Source organism: Eulemur rufifrons, chromosome 8 (assembly GCF_041146395.1).
Source record: "Eulemur rufifrons isolate Redbay chromosome 8, OSU_ERuf_1, whole genome shotgun sequence".
In the NCBI taxonomy this organism is placed as follows: Eukaryota; Metazoa; Chordata; class Mammalia; order Primates; family Lemuridae; genus Eulemur; species Eulemur rufifrons.
The window spans coordinates 59,872,204-59,895,296 of NC_090990.1; the positions used below are offsets into that span (position 1 = coordinate 59,872,204).

General features: G+C 37.0%; 1 protein-coding gene across 1 annotated transcript in view; it reads left to right on the forward strand.

The window, feature by feature from the left end:
- The window catches only part of AK5 (adenylate kinase 5), a 250,772-nt gene that overhangs the window by 5,251 nt on the left and 222,428 nt on the right, over window positions 1-23,093 (forward strand). Inside the window, exons 3-5 of the mRNA XM_069478103.1 lie at window positions 5,963-6,130; window positions 10,682-10,851; window positions 10,952-11,065. Coding sequence (XP_069334204.1) covers window positions 5,963-6,130; window positions 10,682-10,851; window positions 10,952-11,065 — 452 coding nt within the window. The remainder of the gene's footprint in view (window positions 1-5,962; window positions 6,131-10,681; window positions 10,852-10,951; window positions 11,066-23,093) is intronic.

A 23,093-nucleotide genomic window follows, 5' to 3' on the forward strand; every position in this document is an offset into this window, starting at 1 on the left:
AAATGCCTGGAAGAGTATAAGTCCCTGGAACATGATTGATCCCTCTGTGCTACTAATTCTAATCACCTCCATGATAAGACAAACAAAATTACATACCATTGTCCAGCAATTCGCTAACAGGTTAATGAAATTTTACATTACTTCATCATTTGGCAAAATAAATGACATTAGCAAACCATGAATTTTTCTTAAAATTGCAAATAAGACTTTTCCAAATAAGTGAGTAGAAAACAGGTAAAATTGGTAGTTATTACGTACCAATTCAACATTTTACATTAGCTGGAAAGATATTTGGCTTATTAACATGTTACCAAGTTCAGAGTTCATATTAATGCCTCTGCATAAATCTATGTAAAGTTTATACTAGTTAATTCAATAAAAATGTATTAAGAAGTTACTGAATGCAATGTTTAGGCATTTGGGTGCTATAAAAGAAGTAGAAGGAGCAAACTTGTTTAAATTTTAGGAGTTGTTTAGAACTAAAACTGGAGTTCATTAGAGAAGATCTGTGGTGTTCTGATCTCTTTCTGAAATATGTGCTTATCAAAATTAGGGGTAGCCTTTGAGGCTCTAGAGGAAGTTGAGAAGTATACTAGTATGTGCAAAATAGAATCAGTTCCAATCAGGGGGAACTAAGTTAATTGTTTTCTAAGAATTTCTAAAATTCTTTTATAAAATACTGTGATCTCATGGGCAAGATCAGTGTATTTTCAAAACTTAAACCATTTTCCAAAACTGTACCACATAAAGTTATGCTGTACAGACAGAATTTGAAGTGACAACAATTCTGCTTGTAATGAATATAAGCAGGAAACCAATCTTAGTTTGTTTAACCTTTTTCAGTCATCATCCACTTAGATTTTATTCGAATACAGTATGGGTAAAAGTCATAGTGGGCTAATTTTCAAGAAACACAAGCAAAAGAGGGAAAGCAGAAATAACATTTCCCCAGGAATATCTCCAAAAAGGAGAAGAGTCCCTATTCTTGCAGGAGTCAATACGAGGTGATTTAGATTTGAGTACTCAGATGTTTTGCTGATGTGACACCCCCCACCAACCAAATTTTCCAGTGCCGCTGAGAAGCAACCAAGATATCTGAAATTGCTACTTAAAACTAATTTCAGAAATTTTCAAATGTTATAACAGAACTAAAAACAGAGAAATAATTCGAAATACTTGGTACAACCATAAGGTAATAAGATTAGCATTCCATATTTTAGAGAGAAGTTAATCTCATTACTCCCCAAGGTCTCTCACCCCTATCCATCTCACATAGATAGATGGTAAACATCACTCACTACGAAATAAGCCATGTGTTTACATTCTGTGGTAAGTCCTCAGGTTAAAGTTATATCTTCCTGTGCTCACAAAATTGAATTTGCACCCAATATTTTGATTTGACCCTTAGAACCATTCCAATACTAAAGATATTTTATTCTCCCCATGCAGTCTACTCAGAGACGCAGTTTCTGGTTGATAACAGAGCAGAGTCCCAAGCTGTAGTAAATCAGTGAGGTTTCTGGTTCACTGAGAACAGCCTAGGATACACAGAGTAGTGAATACACTGAATTGGAATGTAGGGCTCCAATTCAAACTGTGTAGATACAGCTTACACTTGGCACCTCTGTGGGCTGCAGGTACTCTTGTGAGTCACCAGAGTACCTTAAGCCAGTTGCTGCTGAAGCACACACCTTAGTACTGCTTTGGTGAGCAAAATGATAATGGGTTTGCGTAATTCATACACATTCCCAAAATGGTTAACTTACTTCCCAGGTGTTTCATGCTGTTAGACTCTAGCTCAGTGTTAAATATATACCCCATGGCCTTGTTAGATCAAGTGAGATAAATATGGGTGCTTTCTAAACCTTAAAGCACTAATAAACCTCAGATATTACTGGATTTAGTTTAAGATATTTTTATATTTTTTAAATTAAATCTGAGAGGTTATAACATTCAGTTAGTTGAAAGCTGATCTCAGACTCGGTATAAAAGTGACTGCAACAAAATGAAATCTGGATGCTTCTATTTAATACTGTTATTTAGCTTGATTACACATGGAAGGTAGGCAGGTCTAGTGTTAATAGAGAATGGTGAGGACTGTGGCCAAGCTAGAGAGCAGAACTAGAGAGAACAGTCATCGTCTAAAGGCAGTCAAGTATAAATTTTGAAGAGGTGTTGAGCTGAGTAAAACACATCTATGGGGCTATATTGGGTCCACAAATGACGAATTGGGAACTCTGGATCTAGCAGGAGAAGCTAAAACAGGAATGGAAAATGTAGGCTTAACTTTCATTAAAATAAAATTGCCTGTTAATTTTAGGTTCTCCATACCTACTAATACTTTACCAGAATTCCCACCCAGAGATCTTTTAATTTCCATGTACTATGGTGACAAGAATGTTGTATCCCATTGTCTGGTATCTGAAAGGTATGCTAAAAGATGAAACATGGTTTCTAAACTGATTTGTCCTGTAATAATAAAATTCTATTTATGAGAAATGCTTTACTCATTTGTGCTTTGTAGGTTTTGGCTGTAATGTGTGAAATAGTTTATTAATTTCAACAAAATTGCTAACTACCCAGTAACTTAAAGCATAGTGATTATTTCTAGAAATGAAATGATCTATGCATTTTTTGTAAAACCATTGACATAACTATGCTAAGATTTTATTATAATGAAAAATTAGTCTATGAAATAAAACAGTTTCATCATCTAATCAAATTACTTTCCTAAGTTAAAATGTGATAAAGCAAGGATAAATTATTGTCTGACAGTCTTTAAAGCATTAGATATGAGATGAGCATCTTTTTCTTCCTACCATATGCATACAATTCAACAAATTATCTGTGAATAAGAGTTCTAGTCCCATAGCTCCAAACATCCATAGAGCTTCTTTTCTGGAATGGCTCATTGTTATTTTATACTCAGCATGTCCAAAACTAAATACATTATGTTTGCTTCAAAACCAGCCCTTTCTTCTCCTTTTCCTGTTTCCATGAAGTCAGTCAATGAGTCAGTCGGGCAATAAAATAACCACTTATTGAGTAGTACTATGTGCCAGACATTCTTTTAGGACTGAGGATGCAATCACAGAGAAAGAGCAGACATGGCACCTTTTCTCAGGGAGCTTATAGGCTAGCAATTAAATCAGGCATTAAAAAATATAATTAGGAGCACATTGGATGCAATAGGAACTAACCATACTAACAAGGGGCTGGCTCTAGCCTAGGCTGGGGTTCAAGGTAGGCTTCCTGGGTGAAGTGATATGCTAATACTTGGAGACACAAAGGTGAGGCTGTCTTAGCTAGAGAAGGGTGGAGGTGATTGAGAGTGTACCAGGGAACAGACAACAGAAGTTGCTGAGGTGGAGAAAGAAGCTGTGATGTGGTCAGGAATGAGAGAAACCCAAGATTTCTGGAGCAGAAAAGAGACTGCAGAAAAATATATGAAATGCAATGTGTTCCTTATCCTTTTAGACTTGAAACCTGGACATTGTTTTTGAATTGTCATCTCCTTTCATTTCTCATATTCCAGCTCTAATCATAACCTTTACATCCAGCCATTCATTTTCATTTCCCCAACTACCACTCTAGCCTATTTCTGCATTTCTCGCTACCTAGCTGCTACTCTCTCTGCTCTTAGTCTTTCGCTACTCCAATCCATTCTAACTACCACCAGATTAATTTTCCTGGAAAATATATTTCATTATGTCACTTCTCTATGTACCACCCCCCAAACCTCTGCTGGCTTTCAACCAGATTAAAGCTAAACCTTTTACCCTGGTATTCAAGACTCTCCACATGTGGCCATGCTATACCTACCCATTTTATCTTCTGAGTTTTCTCTATGGGAAACTATTTATTTCAACAAAATGTTGTCTTTCTTATTAGTATAAGAAATATTTATTGGACACTGTGCCAAATATAGTTTTAGATCGCAGAATTACAGAGTTGTAGAAGGTAGACAATATCCCTGCTCTCATGGAACATACAATCTAATAGGAGAAGACAATGAATGAATGAATGAGAAAACTTACAGAGGGTGAAGTGGTAGGTGCCATGCAGAGCATTGGAGTGATGTCATTGAGATTCACTGGGTGGCTATACTAGATTAGAAAGTCAGTAAAGTCCTCTTACAGGAGGTGACATTTAAACTGAAGTGTAAATGACAAGCAGTCAACCATGGGACCAACAAGGAAGAGCATTTCAGGCAATAGATTGTGTGGACAAGAGTGGAAGCAGGCAGATCAGTAGTCTATTACAGTAGTTCAGGTAAAGGACGATGGTGGTTAGGAAAGAGTTGTGGTCTTAGAAAGTATGTGCATTTGGAATATATTTGTTTTGCAAATAAAGTCTATGGGAGTGGATGTGAAGAGAGAGGGAAGAAAGTAATGAAAGAGAATGCTTCAAGTTTTGCCTTGTGTTGGATGAAGTGATTAAATGTCAAGGCAGAGCAGGATACTGTTGTTGGTGCCTTTTCTGATGTATCCCGTCCCAGCTTTTTCTAAAGAATATTCCACTGTCATTTGCAGACTACCCTACTCTTTTCACAAAACTGAGTCCAGTGGGTCAATGGTCAATGGCTTCAATTATTATATCAGAGATTGGGAAGTTCTTACTGATCATACCTCTGGGAGGAGATGTGAGCCTTAAGCCATGCTGAGATACAGTAGTCCCCTTAGCAGAATCCCTCATGCAAGTCCAGGTGGCCTTCTGTCTCCTTTGTGAAGGTGCCGTTAGGGTAATTGGGATTTCTCTGCGCCTCCTGGAACTCTGATACCTGGGGTGAGGAAGAGGGAGCCACAAACTATATATCAACAACTAGTTGAGACCATCTTCTTGATTTAGACTTGCCAGCCTTGTCCTCTGTCCTGTTGAATATGTCATTTGTCTTTCTGATTTTGAGTCTTTGTGCTGTTCCCACCAACTGGTATATACTTTCTACATTTCATCACCTGTGCCTGTCTTTCAAAGTTCAGGTCCTGCCTCTTTGGCAAGTACTTTCTTACCACTCTAGCCTAAATGGATCTACGCATTCATTGAATTACTGTGGTGTTTACCATGGAAGATAATTCATTTTAGCACTTATCCTGCCTGTTGTGCATACAGTTGTCAGACGTAAGCATTTAAGTTCTAGTTTGTAGACACTGAAGGGACAGGACTACATCTCATTCTTCTACTGAATCACCCTCAACCCACTAACATGTCTTATATTTATAAACATAAGTGACAATGGCAAATATTTGTTACCATTGTAGATGTACACTTAAATCTTCATATTTACATTTTTAAATCAAGTAGATTAAGTAAAATTAAATGATGTTGAAAGATATTCCAGTTATAGAAATTGTTTGACCCTTGTTCCTGACTTGTGACAGTATCCTAGTTTTTTATTCATTATGCCACCAAGCCATTCCACTGAGTTCCTAGGTCATAGTAAGTGTGTATCTGTATTTGTTGAGTGAATGAAATTCATGATGCATAAGCATTGGCTGTATGGACACCTGAATAGGGTTGTGAAGGTTATGTACTGCACAACTCCAGGTAGCACCATCTGTAGAGGCCCAGATGTGTACAACCTACCCAACAAGATTAGGCAGTATCTGAAGGTCCTTCTAGAGCAGAGGGTGGCAAAGTCTCATCAGCCAAATGCATCTCACTGCCTGGTTTTTATAAATAAGGTTTTATTGGAACACAGGCACACTCATTTGTTTATGTTTTACTATGGCTGCTTTCATGCTACCATGGCTGAGTTGAGTATGAAACTGCATGGCTCTCAAAGACCAAAACATTGACTCTGGCCCTTTAAGGAAAAGTTTGCTGACTACTTAAGGAGTCTTATTCCAGTTTAAAAAAAAATCAAACCTGTTTAGTTTTTAAATTTCTTTTACTAATTGGTTAAGTGTGAAAAATGTTTTATTATGCTTTGTTTCCTTTTCAAAGTTATCTTACTCTTTTGCAGTAATGCCTGAAAATTCAAACTTTCCATATCGGCGGTATGATCGGCTCCCTCCAATCCATCAATTCTCCATAGAAAGTGACACGGATCTTTCTGAGACTGCAGAGTTAATTGAGGAGTATGAGGTTTTTGATCCTACCAGACCTCGACCAAAAATCATTCTTGTCATAGGTATGAAGATAGCAGAATTTTCATACTGTGGCTAACTTTGTTTATATATTTACATGTCAAAAAATGTCAATTATGTATATTTGAAAATGCTTAGTTGGATAATGACAAGCAATAGAAACAAAAGCTCAAGGGACAGTAAATGGAAATATTTTTAGAATAATTTCAATAAAACAGAAATTGTTATATAATCTAGTGGCTTTTGCATTTTTATAGATTCCCATTACAATGTCATACAGATTCTTTATAATGAATTGAAAGTAAGTAATCTCTTCAAGATTTATTGTCCTGTGGTTTTATTTCTATAATCTTTAACATAGATAACTGAGTCCATTAGAAGTTTTCTAAGAGCTGAGCACAGTAATAGTCTCAACTACTCAGGAGGCAGAGGTTAGAGGATCCCTCAAGCCCAGGACTTAAAGTCCAGCCTGAGCAACATAGCCAGACCCTGTCTCTAAAAGAAAAAAAGGAATATTTTCTAAACATGATATGATTTTCCCCCTTTAATTCAAAAAATTGAATTTTTATTCACTATTAACTTTAGAGGGAAAAAATAAATAATAATATATTGCTAAAGATTCATATAAATGAATCTTCCTTATGACAAACTGGCACCTACAATAAAAATCTAAGTTTGCATGTTTATTAGACAAGCAAATCTAATAGAATAGTGTTTTATACTGCATACACAACTGAGCATTAACCAAAATAATAATGATAATAGATCATTTTAAAAATTGCTACTATGAATCTTATGTTGAATTACGGAAATGTCAGTTCTATGCTATTTTACAAGGCATCGGTATTGAAAATGTTTGAAATATTTTTGAAAAATGCATTTTGGCCACTCTTGCAAATTTTTTCTCAAAATCTATAAAAGTCATGAAGAGACCTGTGAACATGCAACATATGTTGTTATTGTCTCACTTACCAGTTAGACTCAACTTTCACAGAGATGACCAAAAGCAAAAATCTTGCATCAATATGTTCAAAGCTATTCTAGCCAGTAACTATTAATATTAACAGAGTACCAAATGTATACAGCACCCATGCAGAGAAGTAGTGCTTCAAAGGACAGAAGATGATGGCAACTAGGAAAAAAAGCATGCAAAGAAATACCAAGCTATTATAAGAATTTAAGTTCATCAGACTAAAAGGAGCGACATTTGTACATTTCAAAGTGAAATGAAAATGAGATTGCAAATATATTTAGCCCTGAATTATTAAAAACAAGCTTGCAAGAAGAGAGTTTAGAAATGAGCTTTCAAAGAGTCAATATTCTTATGGCTTATGGTGGCCACCATTATACCATAAATCTCTATTCTTGAAAGTGGAATATTTTTTGTGTGCTTTAAATTTTTGAGTCTTTACCTAGAAGACAAGGAAATACTTTATTCAATGACAGAGCTACAGGTGAAGAATAATTGGGAATTATTCCACTGTTTTATGGTTTATGTATAGACAGACATATTCTTTGTACTTTGTTTTTCCTGTTGCTGTTAGTAAAGTATTAGTGATTATCAACAGGATGAATAAATGGAAGCTTAATTGTCCACATCATTTAATACCAAAGTGCTCTTGTGTAAAAGAGCACATATATAATATATTGTGCACTGTGAATTTTATGTGAAAATGATTAAAATATTTTAATAAACTATTTGGAGTTATAAAATATTTTGAGAAGATATAAATCTTCAAATCTCCCCCACTTCACATTTCTTTTTTTACTCAGTGAAATCAACTTGCTTCCCAAGGTTGTGATTCTGGTTACAGACTTACATGCTGCATCATAACATTTTATGTATTACAAGAATGGTGGAGAACCAATGAGTATAAATAATTTTAAAAGGATTGAGACAAGGGAAGAAAGGAAAAGGCGAATCTTAGGTTGTCTTAGAAAATTGAGGCAATTTTATTACTTTTGAGGAATTATAAAATAATTGTACCTGAACCTTATAAATTTTTATTAGTTCCAACCTGAAAAAGATGAAGGGGAGATACAGATGTTCACATGGTATTATATTTAAATAAATAAAATTTCCCTTCTGGTGCTACAGAATTTTTTTTTTTTTTTTTTTGAGACAGAGTCTCGCTTTGTTGCCTGGGCTAGAGTGAGTGCCGTGGCATCAGCTTAGCTCACAGCAACCTCAAACTCCTGAGCTTAAGCGCGATCCTACTGCCTCAGCCTCCCGAGTAGCTGGGACTACAGGCATGTGCCACCATGCTCAGCTAATTTTTTTTCTATATGTATTTTTAGTTGGCCAGATAATTTCCTTCTATTTTTAGTAGAAATGGGGGTCTTGCTCTTGCTCAGGCTGGTCTCGAACTCCTGACCTACAGAGATCCACCTGCCTCGGCCTTCCAGAGTGCTAAGATTACAGGCGTGAGCCACCGCACCCGGCCCAGAATTTTTTTTTTAAAGCTGGCCCTCTTGGCCCAGATATGAATCTCTCTTATGTTAACATAATCATAAAATCTCAGTTAGATGTATTCTAATATTGACAAGTATTAGAGATAAGAAAATAAAACAAAATTAAGCCCATTCTAGCTTTAGAGAGAAGAAAGTAAAATTAATTTGTTAGGAAGCTCATTCAATAAATTAATGCTATTCTCTGTCATTTGTGCCAATCATATTTTTTTGTTGTCTGCTATTGCCTCCATTAGTTGACAAAACATTTTTTTTTCCTTGAAGGTGACATAACTTTCTCCATGTGTGTGATTTTAAAAAATTCCATGGAATTTATAATCTCTGAGTTTGATGGTTTGTGAGACCAAGTGTGCAAATATAGTTTCTGAAAGATAACTTTGATTCTTTAAGGGATTAAATTAGTTTGAATTTGTCAATGAATTTGGTCATTTAATTTTTTTTCTTCAAGCCAATCCACGATTTGCCCATATGTTAATAGGCTAAAAGCAGCTATTTAGAACCAAAACTTACTTTTGATTTGCAAAATAAAGAATTTAATAATCTAGTAGAAGTAGTTCGTAATGTTAAGTTTAATAGAATAGTATTTAGTGTTTCTTAAAAGAGAATAGTCAAAATGTAACTACATTTCTATACTAGGTTTAATAAAGCAAAAAAAGGTGAAAGCTGGATATTACTAGGGGCATTATTTAGGATTGAGGATAAAAAATGACTCACATTGTATTAGTTGATCTTAGAATTCTGCTAACCAAATCTACCCACTCAGAATTCTTTGTACAAAAAAAAAGAAGACTTTTCATTCTTTTTATTTACATTATTTGAGACAATAACAATATTTATTAAATAATTAGATATAAAATGACTTCATGCAAAAATCTTGATATTAGGGAAAGATGAACTCATTTTTCTGTTAATTTTTATTTTCAATATTGCTTAATAAATTATAATTATGTTTTAATGAATATTACCAAAACATTTCACTATTTATTAGACAGTAATTTTTAAAAATGTTTTGACTATGTTCAATAATTTACACTTAAGTGCTTATTAATATTTCTTTTTGATAATTGCCATCAAATAACTGTAAAGTGGGCTGCTTGCTATGTGTTTTATTTAAAAATTTATTCTGACTCTAAATTCTAATTACTTGAGATTGTTTAGCAATATAAATTAACTGAAAAATTAATATGATTTGGAAATGAAATCTGAGGCATATGTATTAATATTTTGTGATTATTTATATTTTAAAAAATGGCAATTACCAATGATTCATAATGAGTTGCAAAATGTTGATTATTTCATGCTAACATATCACAAGCTCAAAGTTATTCTATGAATTTTTCTACCTTAAGGATCTATTCTATTCACTCCACATAGTCATTACATAAAACCTTTGAATTCAAAGGAGATAAGGCAAGGATATGCATGAGCAAACAGATTTCAAAAACAATTTAAATAAACTGTCAATATTGGTGTACCTTTGGTTTAAAAAATAATTGTTACATTTCACCAAATTACACATTAACTCTTTGTTGGCATGGAACCCATCTATTTCTGTTATTTTGATCATTGTCTTTTGTATCTCACAGCTTTTTCTTTGATTACAGATGGAAAACTATTAGATTTTACATTAAAAAATAGTCAAGGTTTCCTTCAACTGCATTATTCAAATGTTTTTAAATATTAGGAAAAAATGTCTCTTTTATCTAATACAGTTGGTCAAGACAGTTCTACCCTTTCCTTGGGTAAGACTCTCCTTGCTTTGCATTCAGAAGTAGCACTGAGAACGTCATAAATGGAACAGCTACCCACCCTGATGTTTACTGGTGGTCCAGAATCTGCTCTCAGATGAAAGAGGTAGTTATATAAAAGGGAGTTCCTAATAAAAAAAAAAAAAATTAGCCAGATGTGATGGTGTATGCCTGCAGTCCCAGCTGCTTAGGAGACTAAGGCAGGAACATCGCTTGAGCCCAGGAGTTCAAGGCTGCAGTGAACTATGATCACACCACTGTACTCCAGCCTGGGCAGCAAAGCAAATCCTTATCTCTCTTAAAACAGAAAAAGAAAAAAAGAAAAGAGATTTCCTTATTGTATCATGCGGTCACAATTTTGCCTATTTTAAATAATAGGTGGTCCAGGAAGTGGAAAGGGCACTCAAAGTTTGAAAATTGCAGAACGTTATGGATTCCAATACATTTCGGTGGGAGAATTATTAAGAAAGAAGATCCATAGTACCAGCAGCAATAGGAAATGGAGTCTTATTGCCAAGATAATTACAACAGGAGAATTGGCCCCACAGGTATTACTGTATGATTTGCTTTTATTCTGTAAAAATTTTTATACAGATTGTGAGTGTACTAAGTTTAACTGTGGTTTTTCATCCTTTTTCTTTATAAAAGGAAACAACAATTACAGAAATAAAACAAAAATTGATGCAAATACCTGATGAAGAGGGCATTGTTATTGATGGCTTTCCGAGAGATGTTGCCCAGGCTCTATCTTTTGAGGACCAAGTAAGGATGTCTCCTAATATTTTAAATGACCTACTTTTTGCTTGAAACTGTAAGATTTAAAAAAAAAAAAAAAAAAAAAAGATTTCTTGGAAGACTTGCTGGTTTTTTTAATGAATTTTGGTCTGAAAATGGGCAAATACATTAGTATGGGTTGGCAGGTCATTTCCTTGGCAAATGCTTAAAAATTGAAGACAGTCTCTGCCAAAAGGAAAGGTAAAAACTAATAATAGAATGCATTATTTTTATTAAAAAATGCAAATCTCTCTAAAAGTTATTTCAAAAAAACTTTCCTAAGGGTTTTTGTTTTTTTTTGTTTTTTTTTAATCTTTACTAAAAACAAGCCTATTTAGGGCTATATCCGTGGATGTAAAACACCACTCTGTACTTAACATTCTACAAATTAAGGAAGCCCTCTTCACTGGGTTGTGAAATACTGCACCACTTACCTAACCCATATTAAGACAGGGTTTGGTTGCCAAAATTTACTCAAATTTAAGTTGACTATGCCCACTCAACATAGTCAGGGGAAATAAATCAATTAAAATATTTTTGCCTACCTATTTACTATTTTAAAGTCTTAGGTAACTGATTTTTCATTTATAATTTTTAATTACAAGATAATGTATGGTCATACATTATTGTGTGTATTAAGATGTTAAGTCCTGCTGTAAAAAGTAAAAGTTCATTAACACCCTCCTTCCATTCCACTTCCCCTTCTTGCCTGAGAAATGAAAGTACCGTTAATTTGTTATATATTCCTCTAGGGCTTTTCCTATACTTACACATAGACACATACATGCACACACACACGTGTGCATGTGCTCATATACAAATGCATTTTAAATTTTCATAGCCATTTCCAAACTATCCTTCGAAAAGACTTTCCCAAGTTATATTTTCATCAATATTGAATGAGAGTACATATTTCTCCAGACCCTTTCCAACCAGATATAACTCATATTTAAAATTTTTGCCAATCTGATAAGTATGAAATGGTTTGTTTTTTAGGTTTATATTTCTTGAGTTACTATTATGGTTGAGTATATTTTCATATATTCATTGATCATTTGTATTTCTCCCTTATGTGAATTGCCTGTTCTCCTTCACCCATTTTTCTACAGACTTGTCGTTGTCTTATTTATATGAAGCCTTTTTTAACATGTTGCAGATATTGTATGACACAGGATTAGGTCAAATAAGATGTAAGTTTATGTCTCACATAAAAGAAAGCCTGGAGTTAGGCAGATCAAGGAGAGAGAGGTAGCTTTACAAAGCATCTCTTTGAATATTCCAATTAACTGTTTTGGATCACCTATTGTGCTGGAATGTCTTTCTCCCCTGCTAGGGGTTCCCATCCCACCCTAAATCCAGAACGTGTGGTGCTCAGTTTAAGGGCTTGGTTTTAATTGATCTGGCTTTGAAGAGAGAAAACTGGAAAAATCTGATCAAGTTTTTGATGTTGCTGTTGCTACCACATGTATTGCTGTTTGAAAACAAGTGCTGTGGCAGCCATTCTGTGTGATTCTTGGCATTGCCACCCAAACCTGGTCCACCACATGTATTAAATGAGTTGCACTTGGTATAAGCAGATGAAGCTACCTGATTGTTTCTTTATTGCTTTTTAAACATGCTATATTGAGTATCTCCCTTTTTCCTTGGATGATAATTCAGGCAGATCCCTTGTTTTTTCTGGTCACTTAAAAAACATTAACAAAATAGTCTCATTTTCAGCTATCTAAAGTAAAACTTTAATTTTCATCCAATCTAACACCTCTGCTGTCCCCAGCTTGTGCCTGGTTCAGGCTTAGAAATCTAAACTGGTGTCTCAGAATCTTGAAATCTTACTCGTGTGACTTGCATTGGAGTTGGGGAAGGGGGAAGGGCAGGAAAAGCATAACTCTCCAGTAACTCTCTCTAAGTACCTGATCAATCACCATTCTCTTATATAGCCTAGACATGGGTTACAATACTAGTTTGTAGATACCTATTAGCAAATTCAGTAGGATGATCCCTCTGTAGAATGTGCAGTCACTTGCATTCATTGTTTTCAACCACACTTCTGAGGCTGAAAAATTCTGATTTAACATCTTCTCAGATTGGCATTGTGGCAGCCTGCAGGTTCTTGGCCACTGTGGACAGTACAGAAGTGCCTGAGGTCGATGCCACCATTGCTGATCCTGCAGGAGTTCAGCAGGTGCAGAGGCAAAGCTGAAGTGTTAATGTAATGCAGTGTCAGGATCCACCCTGATTACACCACACCCTGGGTAGGCTTAGGCTTCTGTGGTGTCTTTTTTTTCTGCTATCATTTCTGACACCAAACCTACGGAATTTTTCAAACCAATTCTCCAGTCCTCCAGCACCAACTGAATGTCTAAGAATTCAGTTCATCTTGGACACTAACTATCCAGAATTAGAGCAGGGCCCCCAGGTTAAGGGCTCAGTCCCACAAGATTGTCCCCATTTCAGACACGAGTAGCAATCACCTGTGCTGTATAATTGGGGGTTCCCACAATGCGTGCCCTAGGTTGGGTAATTCACTGGAATGACACAGAACTCAGGAAAATACTTTACTTACATTTACTGGTTTATTATAAAGAATAACATTAAATAGATATTTTTATTATACTATAGCTCTTTAAGGTTTTGTGTTAACTCAGCTTTTTCTATTGCAAATGTGGGCACATATACACGCACATGCAGACATTTTCCCCAGGATTTCTTCACAGGCCAGGGTGTAAGGACCCTTTGCAATTCCTGCTGGTGGTAAATTTCTGATGTCAGCCATATACGGATGATGGTGAGACCATTGTAACAAAAGACCTAACACTTAGTGGCTCGGAGGATAAAGAAGTATATTTTTCTCTTAGAGAATAGCCTCCATGTGAATAGTCCAGATTGGCTGGCCAGCTTTTCTCCTTGAGGTCATTTAGGGACCATGGTTCCTTCCAAGTTGTTGTTCTGCCATCTCCTGGGACAGCTGTCATCAGCTCTGTGGTTGAAGCAGGGTTGCCATCACAGATGGGTTCCAGCTGGCATGTAAAGGGAAGAGAACGTGAAGGTCTGAAGGCCCAGATCTAGAAGTTACATCCGGCACTTCTGTTCACATGGCATTTTTGAGAATTTAGTCATGTTGTAATTGTGAAGAAGGCTGGAAAATATAATCCAGCTGGGCCTCCGGGTGCCTGGCTACGATTTTATTACTGTGGAAAGTTGGGAGAACTAACTAGCAGCCTCGGCCACAGTTTGCCCCTCTGGCCATGCAAAGCCAACCTGCTCCCTTCTTCCCACACAGAGTGTACTCACTCTCTCGCTAAGGAAGATAATTCGGAGTCCCACCATCTAGTTCAAAAGTCGAGAATCTCTACTTGATGTATAGTTTTCTTCATCAGGTCCAGATGTGACTCCTCATGCTCTCTAGCTGTAAACTAAACTTCAAGTTATCTTCCCTCTCTGCCACCAATAAACAATGGAAGAGCAAGACCAGAACAAGTAAAATAAAGGTTCCTATTCATAAAAGGGAATTTTAGAAATTTATACATTGGTCACTGAACCATAGCAAGTAGCAAATCCTGTTCAGCAGGGATTGCAAAGGGTCCTGGCCTTGGCAGTGAAGTGATTGCATGTCTAGCCCACTGGCAACTCCTGGCTCTGCTGTCTTGGAGGAACCCTTTGTCTGTTCTCTTCTGGAGCCCCGGCCCTCTGAGTTCTTCCTTGTGCATTACTCCTGCGTGGCCCCTCAAAGTGGTGCGCTGAAGACTGTGCCTTCCTGGGGACCTATTTTAAGTTTGAAAAAAGCACGTGACTTTCCTGGATAGGTTTACATTTACTGTGATAAAACCATTCCCCCTCAACCCCAAATTTGGTAGGATTCCTCTCTTTTTGCTTCCAGTTAGTGCCTGTAACTACCTCAGAGTTCTTTTACAGATATAGTTATTAAGCTACTTTATTTCTTTGTTTTCTCATTTAATGACAATTACTTTGAGGCCGTCTAAAACAGCAGGCTTGGGAAGAAAGACGACATCCTAAGTCTGGGTTTTGCTTCAGGGCTGAGTGACTTTTTTAGTGGTGGTGGTGGTGGGTTAATGGGACCCCTTTTTGCAACGGCCTAACTCTTATGGTTTGGAGGTATAGCATTAGTTGGCTTTTTCAGCCTTGTGAGATCTTAAATTACTGGATATTTTATTTTATATCTGCTCGCAAATTGGTCAATTCTTTCTTGAGTTTATTTCTTGTAATATGTTGCTATACACAGCAAAGAGCAGTAAACAATATACTGACATTCTAGCTCTTTCTAGCTATTTCTTCTTTAGCTTGAAACATGGCCTGCCTTTCAAGTTATCACAGTAATAGTGGTACCAAATATTTTGCAATGGCGTAACAAGGGTTATCAACTTTTCAGCCTAAAATATCTGTGCCCTTACTACCCAAGCAAACCAATGCCACATATTTTAGTCTTTTGCTATAGCAGCATCCCACTTACATGACTATTGTCTGTGTTATTTAGAGTAAATCCAAGGTACTGTAATAAAAAGACACAGTGATACAGTGGCATAACACAGAAACCTATTTCTCTTGTTTATGATGGATCGCTTCACTGTGAATGAGAGCAGGGCAGTTTCACACTCATTCAGAGATGCAGGTTTTTTCCAAGTTATTGTCCCTTCAACCCTAGGGCAAAGGTTCTCAAATTTTTGGTCATAAAACCTCTTTATACTTTTAAAAATTATGAAAGACCTTTAAAAGCTTTCATTTACATGGGCTATGTCTATTGATATGAGAAATTAAAACAGAAATTTTAAACTATTGAATCATTTAAAAATAACAATAAATCCATACAAGTTAACCTAAATAACAAACTTTTATGAAAAGTAACCATATTTTCCAAACCTTAAAAAAAAGTGATGAGAGAGACATTGCTTTACATATTTGCAAATTTCTTTAACGTCTAGCTAAAAGGAGAGAGCTGAATTCTCATACCCAGTTTTGTATTCAGACTTCTGTGATGTTACACTTCATGTAGCCACTGCACAAGTCCCCCGTACCTTTATGAGAGAATGAGAGGGGGAAAAGCACATAATTAATGTCTTAGTATTAGTATGAAAATAGTTTTTACCTGTGGCCTTCTGCAAAGGGGCTTGGTGATCCCCAGGGGTCTCAAGAGCACACATGGAGAACCACTGCCCTAGGACATTGTTGACATCTGCATGGTGAAAGCTAGGTCACTGCCAGGGCCAGGTTCTAGCTGGCTGGAAGGGAGAAGAGAGTGCAGAGGATTCGTGCTCAATTTCTTAAGCCCCAGACCTCGAGGCAGCACACATCACTTCTCACACTCCGTGGGTGAGAACTAAGTCACAGGGATGCATCTCAGCTATGAGGGAGGTTGGGAAATGTAGTGAAGCAGTCAGTCACGGGTCTAGCTACAGAAGCATCATTATGGAAGAAAAGGGAAACAGATTTTGATAGACAAGCAGCAGTTTCTACCACAAGCTACAAGCTGTGCATAGCTCCATCTTTCCTGTACACCCTCACTTCTCAGCCCAAGAGCTGAGCTCTCCCAGTCCCAGGCCTGTCATTTCAAGGGGCTGGGGAGACAGGGGGATAAGACTCTCCTTATAACCATAGTAGAGCCCTGGTTGTACTCCCTGGGTTTGTATAGTAGTTCCTTCCTCTCTGAAAAATAGCTTTTTCTCACCTTTGAGGGCCTGATCAGTGAAAAGAGAAAACAGAATAATAAGGGGAAAGAAATCAAGGTGGACAAGTGTGGGAAATCTAAGATCTTTTCGCCACCAGCTGAACAGACTGCATAGCCAGGATTTTACTAGTTAGCCCAGAGTCCACAGTGAAAACCTAAACAAAGTGTTTTTTAAAAGGTGTAGAATTTCGTATTTCCTGGAATGGGAATAGGGAAAAAAGCTAGATTTCCATAGTGAAGATTTATTAACCAAACAAACAGTAAAGCTGAAATCAGTAAGAACTCTATGGTGCTATTATTGAAAATGAAGGAGGGAAGTCTACACCAAATCTGTTAAAAAAAAAAAAAAAAAAAGGCACAAACTGACAGTAATTAACAACATATTCAACTGTTTGGTCCCAAGTAATTTTCCAGTTTTATATGTCTACCTACACATTCGACTTTCTATTTTTCACAGTGGCCTGCACCTGCTATTTCCTCAGTGCTATTTATATCATTGCATGCCTTGCTTTTTTCACTGTGCATTCTGTTTTTGAGCTTTATCTGTGTTGATACATATAGACACAGCTCATCCTTATAACCATTTCATGATATTACATTCTATAAATATATCATATTTTATTAGTGGACATTCAAGTTGCTTTAAAATTTTGGCTGTTACCAACAGTGCTGTGATCAACATCCTTGAACACATCTCCCTTTGCATATGTCAAAGAGATCTCTAAGGCATATTTCTGGAAATGAATTTTTTTAAGAAAAAAAATCTCTATCCTAAAAAATATATATGCAACATACATGAATACATGTATAGTTTTAAATCTATATTTTAGATTTCAATATTAAAAAGTGGTTTTGTAAATTTATGATTACTTTTTTCCTATTTTCCCACATCTCATCAATACTTACCTTTTCATTTTAGGCTATCTGATGGATTAGAAATGTTTCTGTGTTGTATTTTAATTTGCATTCTCCTAATTACTAGTGAACTGAAACATTTAAAAAATGTGTTTATTGGCCATTTTTATTTCCTTTTTTGAGAATTGCTAAAATGTAATCTTGCCGCTACCTTTTCTTTGTTAGATTGTTTGAGGTTTTTTAAATTGATTTTGGCACTTTAGATACAAATCCTTTGCTGTGTATCTCATAATATTTTCTTCCATTTATATCTTTCCTCGACCATGTTTAAAATATATTTTTCCCTACAGAAATTATAAATTTAGATGTGGTATATTTATGAGTATTTTCCCCTTAGCTTTTGCATTTGAGCTTTAACAAAGTGTTACCTATGATCTCATAAATATATTCTATATTTTTAGTTTTGTTTTGAAGGTTCAGGTATTTATTCCATCTGCATTAATTTTTGTGTATAGTGTGAGGTGGAGATAGAATTTTATTGTATGTTTTAAATAGGAATGAAAAGTGTATCCAATGCTCCAAAGATCATTTGTGGACTTGTTCATCTTTTCTTCCATTGAAGTGATTTATTCTGTATAGACATGGGTCTGCCTATGGTTTCTCTATTTAATTCTTTTGTTATATATTTCTGCATCAATGTTTTAGTTTCAATTTAACAAATCTAAATTATATCCTGATAACCAAAGGACAATACCCTCCCCTTCTTCTTCTTTTTAAAGTTGGCTATGCCCATACATTTACTCTTCTTTAAAATTTTAGTATCAGTTTGTCAGACCTATAAAAACTTGAAATTTTGATTTGAATTTCAATATAGATTATATTATACACATATATATAGATTATTTTTCAGAGAACTGACATCTTTCCATTCATGAACATTGTCATATCACTCTGTTTCTTCAAGTCTGCTTTTATGTTCTTTATTAAGTTTTATGGTTTTCCATATAAACATCTTGTACATTTTTTATTAGTTTTGTGTGTAGATAGTTTATGTATGAATGAGCTACTTTTTTTCTAACCAATTCTTTTAGTGCTCAATTGATCTTTACAGAATTATTGTTTGTGTTTGTGGGTATACCTGTCTGTCTCTCCAGATAGGCTTCTATTCTGTTCTCTTTAAGGCAGAGCTAACTGGTTGATGTTGTAAACTTTCTTCCTTTCTTCTTCCCTTCTCACTACTACCACCCCCAGGACCCTCACACCTGCCCTGCCAACTTAGCACATTCCTTTACTTTATTGGGTTCATTAAATGTATGTTGATTTGAAGTGGCAAATAAACATTAGTGTCATTGATATCCAGATGAAGGAAGGATTCGAGTGACTGCATAAAAAATGAGTTCAGTTTCTCAGATCCTTGTATAAATCAGGCAAGTTAATTATAATGTCAGTGGAGTATAGTGGGTTTTGATTCTCATTTACTGCATGCTCTTGATTCATTTACTGATCTCCTTGAGGCCTCAATGTTTTCTTTTGAAGAATGAGGATAATAATACCTCATAGGATTGTCGTGAAGATTAAATAAGATAAAGTACCTATAGTTCTTAACATAGTTTGTGACTCATAGTAAACACTCAACAAAAAAGAAGTCATTCTTACCATTAGTTCATATTAAGGACAAAACACTCCATAGACTTTTAAAGGGGAAGGTCCAACTCTTCCCTCCCTTTTTTCAGAGGCTTGAAGGTAAAGGGACTTTGTGGGGGCTGTTTTTTCAAATTAAGGAAACCCTTAGAAGTCACCTTGAGGTGTTACAGCTGCCCAGAACAACTCTGCTTTTGTGTTCTGAGCTTCCATCTAAGACTTGTCTGAACAAAGTTTTCTACTGCTAAAAATGGCTGGAAACCACTCTAGTGATGTCTCAGCTGGAATCCTGGGACAGCCACACTGCTGGGCTGGAAGCATTTGGAGGCCTGCTAATTAGCACACCCTGTCTCCCTCATCCTCCCCTCCCTTCCTGCTCTTGAATGAAAAAAGAATTAATAATTGATTATTTGAAGCCAGAGGTGATGATAATCCAGAGTCCCAAAATGAGCCTGTGGTAGGAGAACTAATATCGAGGAAGCATGTGTCAAGTGCCAGGCACTGTGCTGTGATTTAAATACATGATCTTAATTAGCATCAACACTGTGAGGAGGCTGTGGACATCCCCTCTGTGCCTCAGTGTTGGGCAGTCTCCCCTCTCACAGGTACAGGGAGATCAGTTGTGTTGTTATAAAGTCTCTGTGCCTTTCACTATAATCTCTTGTCAACTCCCCTTTCTAAGAACTGGTTCCTGAAGATACCTGACTCATTCGCGTGACCACTGATGCAGTCAGTGCAGACAACCACAGATCTGCGGTGTTTTCAAATACACATCTTGGTTTTACGTATTGAAATAAAACCCAAACTCCCTCCATTCTGCGTACCATCTTTTGGTTCTACCCAGTTTTCCAAGTTTCTCCCCCTAGAGGTTGATCCCTCAATGCTGCCTTTGTCCCTGTCCTAATTAGGCTTCTGCATCCACTTCCGTGTGATTTTCATGTGAGGGGTGGTTTGGTACCCCAGCTACCTTGTCAGGGGCCTGTGCAGACCGTCCTTGATGATAATGCTGGTCAGTTTTCTTCCAAGTGCATACCAAAAAATTTTCTATTTCTATGACCCAAATATCGCAAAGATCCAGACTTTTGCTTTCTATTATATTTATAGATACTGATTGATGTAAAACTGACCTGATTTTTCCACTGTTTCTACACTTTCAATTCTATTTTTGGTACAAGCAAAGTATATCGTTTCTCAAATATCATTTATATTTGAATATACATATTTTATCATTGATTTTTATCATGTTATCACTTTATTCCACAACATTGGCTGTCATTATTCCACTTTACAGGTAAGGAAATTTAGGGTCAGACAAGTTAAGTAACTTTCCTAAAGTGACCAGCAGGCAAAAACAGAGCCAGGATTACAATCTTTTTTTTTTTTTTTTTTTTTTGTTGAGACAGAGTCTCACTTTGTTGCCCAGGCTAGAGTGAGTGCCGTGGCGTCAGCTTAGCTCACAGCAACCTCAAACTCCTCGGCTTAAGCAATCCTACTGCCTCAGCCTCCCGAGTAGCTGGGACTACAGGCATGCGCCACTATGCCCGGCTAATTTTTTCTATATAGATTTTTAGTTGTCCAGATAATTTCTTTCTATTTTTAGTAGAGACGGGATCTCGCTCTTGCTCAGGCTGGTCTCGAACTCCTGACCTCGAGCGATCCACCCGCCTCGGCCTCCCAGAGTACTAGGATTACAGGCGTGAGCCACCGCGCCCGGCCCAGGATTACAATCTTGGATGGAATACACACTCTAGACTACTACCTTTCTCAAACTTGGAGGTTACAAATGGGCAGCCCTCAGGCTGCAGACACTTTGCGCTGAATTTTAAAATTGGGAGATTATAGGCCGGGCGCGGTGGCTCACGCCTGTAATCCTAGCACTCTGGGAGGCCGAGGTGGGCGGATCGTTTGAGCTCAGGAGTTCGAGACCAGCCTGAGCAAGAGCGAGACCCCACCTCTACTAAAAATAGAAAGAAATTATATGGACAGCTAAAAATATATATAGAAAAAATTAGCCGGGCATGGTGGCGCATGCCTGTAGTCCCAGCTACTCGGGAGGCTGAGACAGGAGGATCGCTTGAGCTCAGGAGTTTGAGGTTGCTGTGAGCTAGGCTGACGCCACGGCACTCACTCTAGCTTGGGCAACAGAGTGAGACTCTGTCTCAAAAAAAAAAAAAAAAAAAAATTGGGAGATTATAAATTAAAAAGCAGTCTTTTGCTTTTCTTGAAAATTTCAGAGATTTAGCAGCTTTGAGTCCATGTTTGTACACCTGAGTAGTGGCTGCTATTGTTAGGCAGGGTCAGTCGCTGCTCCTCCCCCCACCTCCCTTTCCCACCCCCCCACTGCTTCCCCCACCTCCACCCTCCCTTCCTGCCCATGCCTCTTCTTCCCTTCACCAGCCTGGCCCTTACAAGGCATTGGAGTTGTGCCTTACAGTGCCCCTCTTCCTCCCCCTCTCTCAGCTGCAGCCCGCTGCTGGCAGAACTGAGTCCAAAGGGCTGCTCTGTGTCGGCAGCTGCCTTGCATGTCAGGATCTGTTACTTCTTTTTCAGCACAGCCTATGTTCTCACACAAAGCTGACTACGGAATCAGCTCCCTCAGGCTGTTCCTGCAGTGCCTCTCCACTCCATCAGGATTCTCCTGAAGACTCGGTCTGTAGGAAAGCAGAAGTCTTTGTCTCTGCCTGCCCCTGTCTCTACCTCTACCTGCCTCTACGTCTTCCAAGAGACAGTGGAATACAGAGCTAGTTACTTGCTTGATTGACACAGAGGAAGAGAGGGAGAAATAATAAATTAATAATAGTTGTAGTAATGACAATATTGAACACATATTGAGAATTTACTATGTGTCAGACATTGTTCTGAACCCATATGTGTTAACATATTAATATATGTTAATCCACAAAACAACCTTATGAATAAAACAGTTGTTCCTATTTAACACCTGAGGAGACGGAGGCTAAGTTTTCAAAGAGCCTGGGAAATCTGTTCAAAGTCACAAAGCTGTCAAGAGGCAGAGATGGGATTTGAACCCAGGCGTTCTAGGTAGATCCTGAGGCTCAGTCATAAACCACCACCCACTGCTTTAGAAACATAGATTAATATGCCAGAGTATTCTCTAACTATAGTTGTTGCAATATTACTTTTTTTTTTTTTTTTTTGAGACAGAGTCTCGCTTTGTTGCCCAGGCTAGAGTGAGTGCCGTGGTGCCAGCTTAGCTCACAGCAACCTCAAACTCCTGGGCTTAAGCAATCCTACTGCCTCAGCCTCCCGAGTAGGGACTTCAGACATGTGCCACCATGCCCAGCTAATTTTTTCTATATATATTTTTAGTTGGCCAGATAATTTCTTTCTAGTTTTAGTAGAGACGGGGTCTCACTCTTGCTCAGGCTGGTCTCGAACTCCTGACCTCGAGTGATCCACCCGCCTCGGCCTCCCAGAGTGCTAGGATTACAGGCGTGAGCCACCATGCCCGGCCACAATATTACTTTTATAACCTAAAATTGACTCACACTATGAAAGAGATGACAATCAAAAAAAAAAAAGGTGATGGAACAAGAAGTGCAGATGATACAAATACAGTTCACTTAAAGATACCATTTTTAATATACTTTAATTTTTTTAATTGACATAATGTACATATTTAAGAGTACATAGTGATGTTTCAATACATATAATGTATAGTGATCAGATCAGGGTAATTAGCATATCCATCATCTTAAACACTTATCATTTCTTTGTATTGGAACATTCAATATCCTCCTTCTAACTATTTCAAACTGTATAATATATTATTGTTAACTATAGTCATTCTACAGTAGTATAGAACACTAGAACTTATTC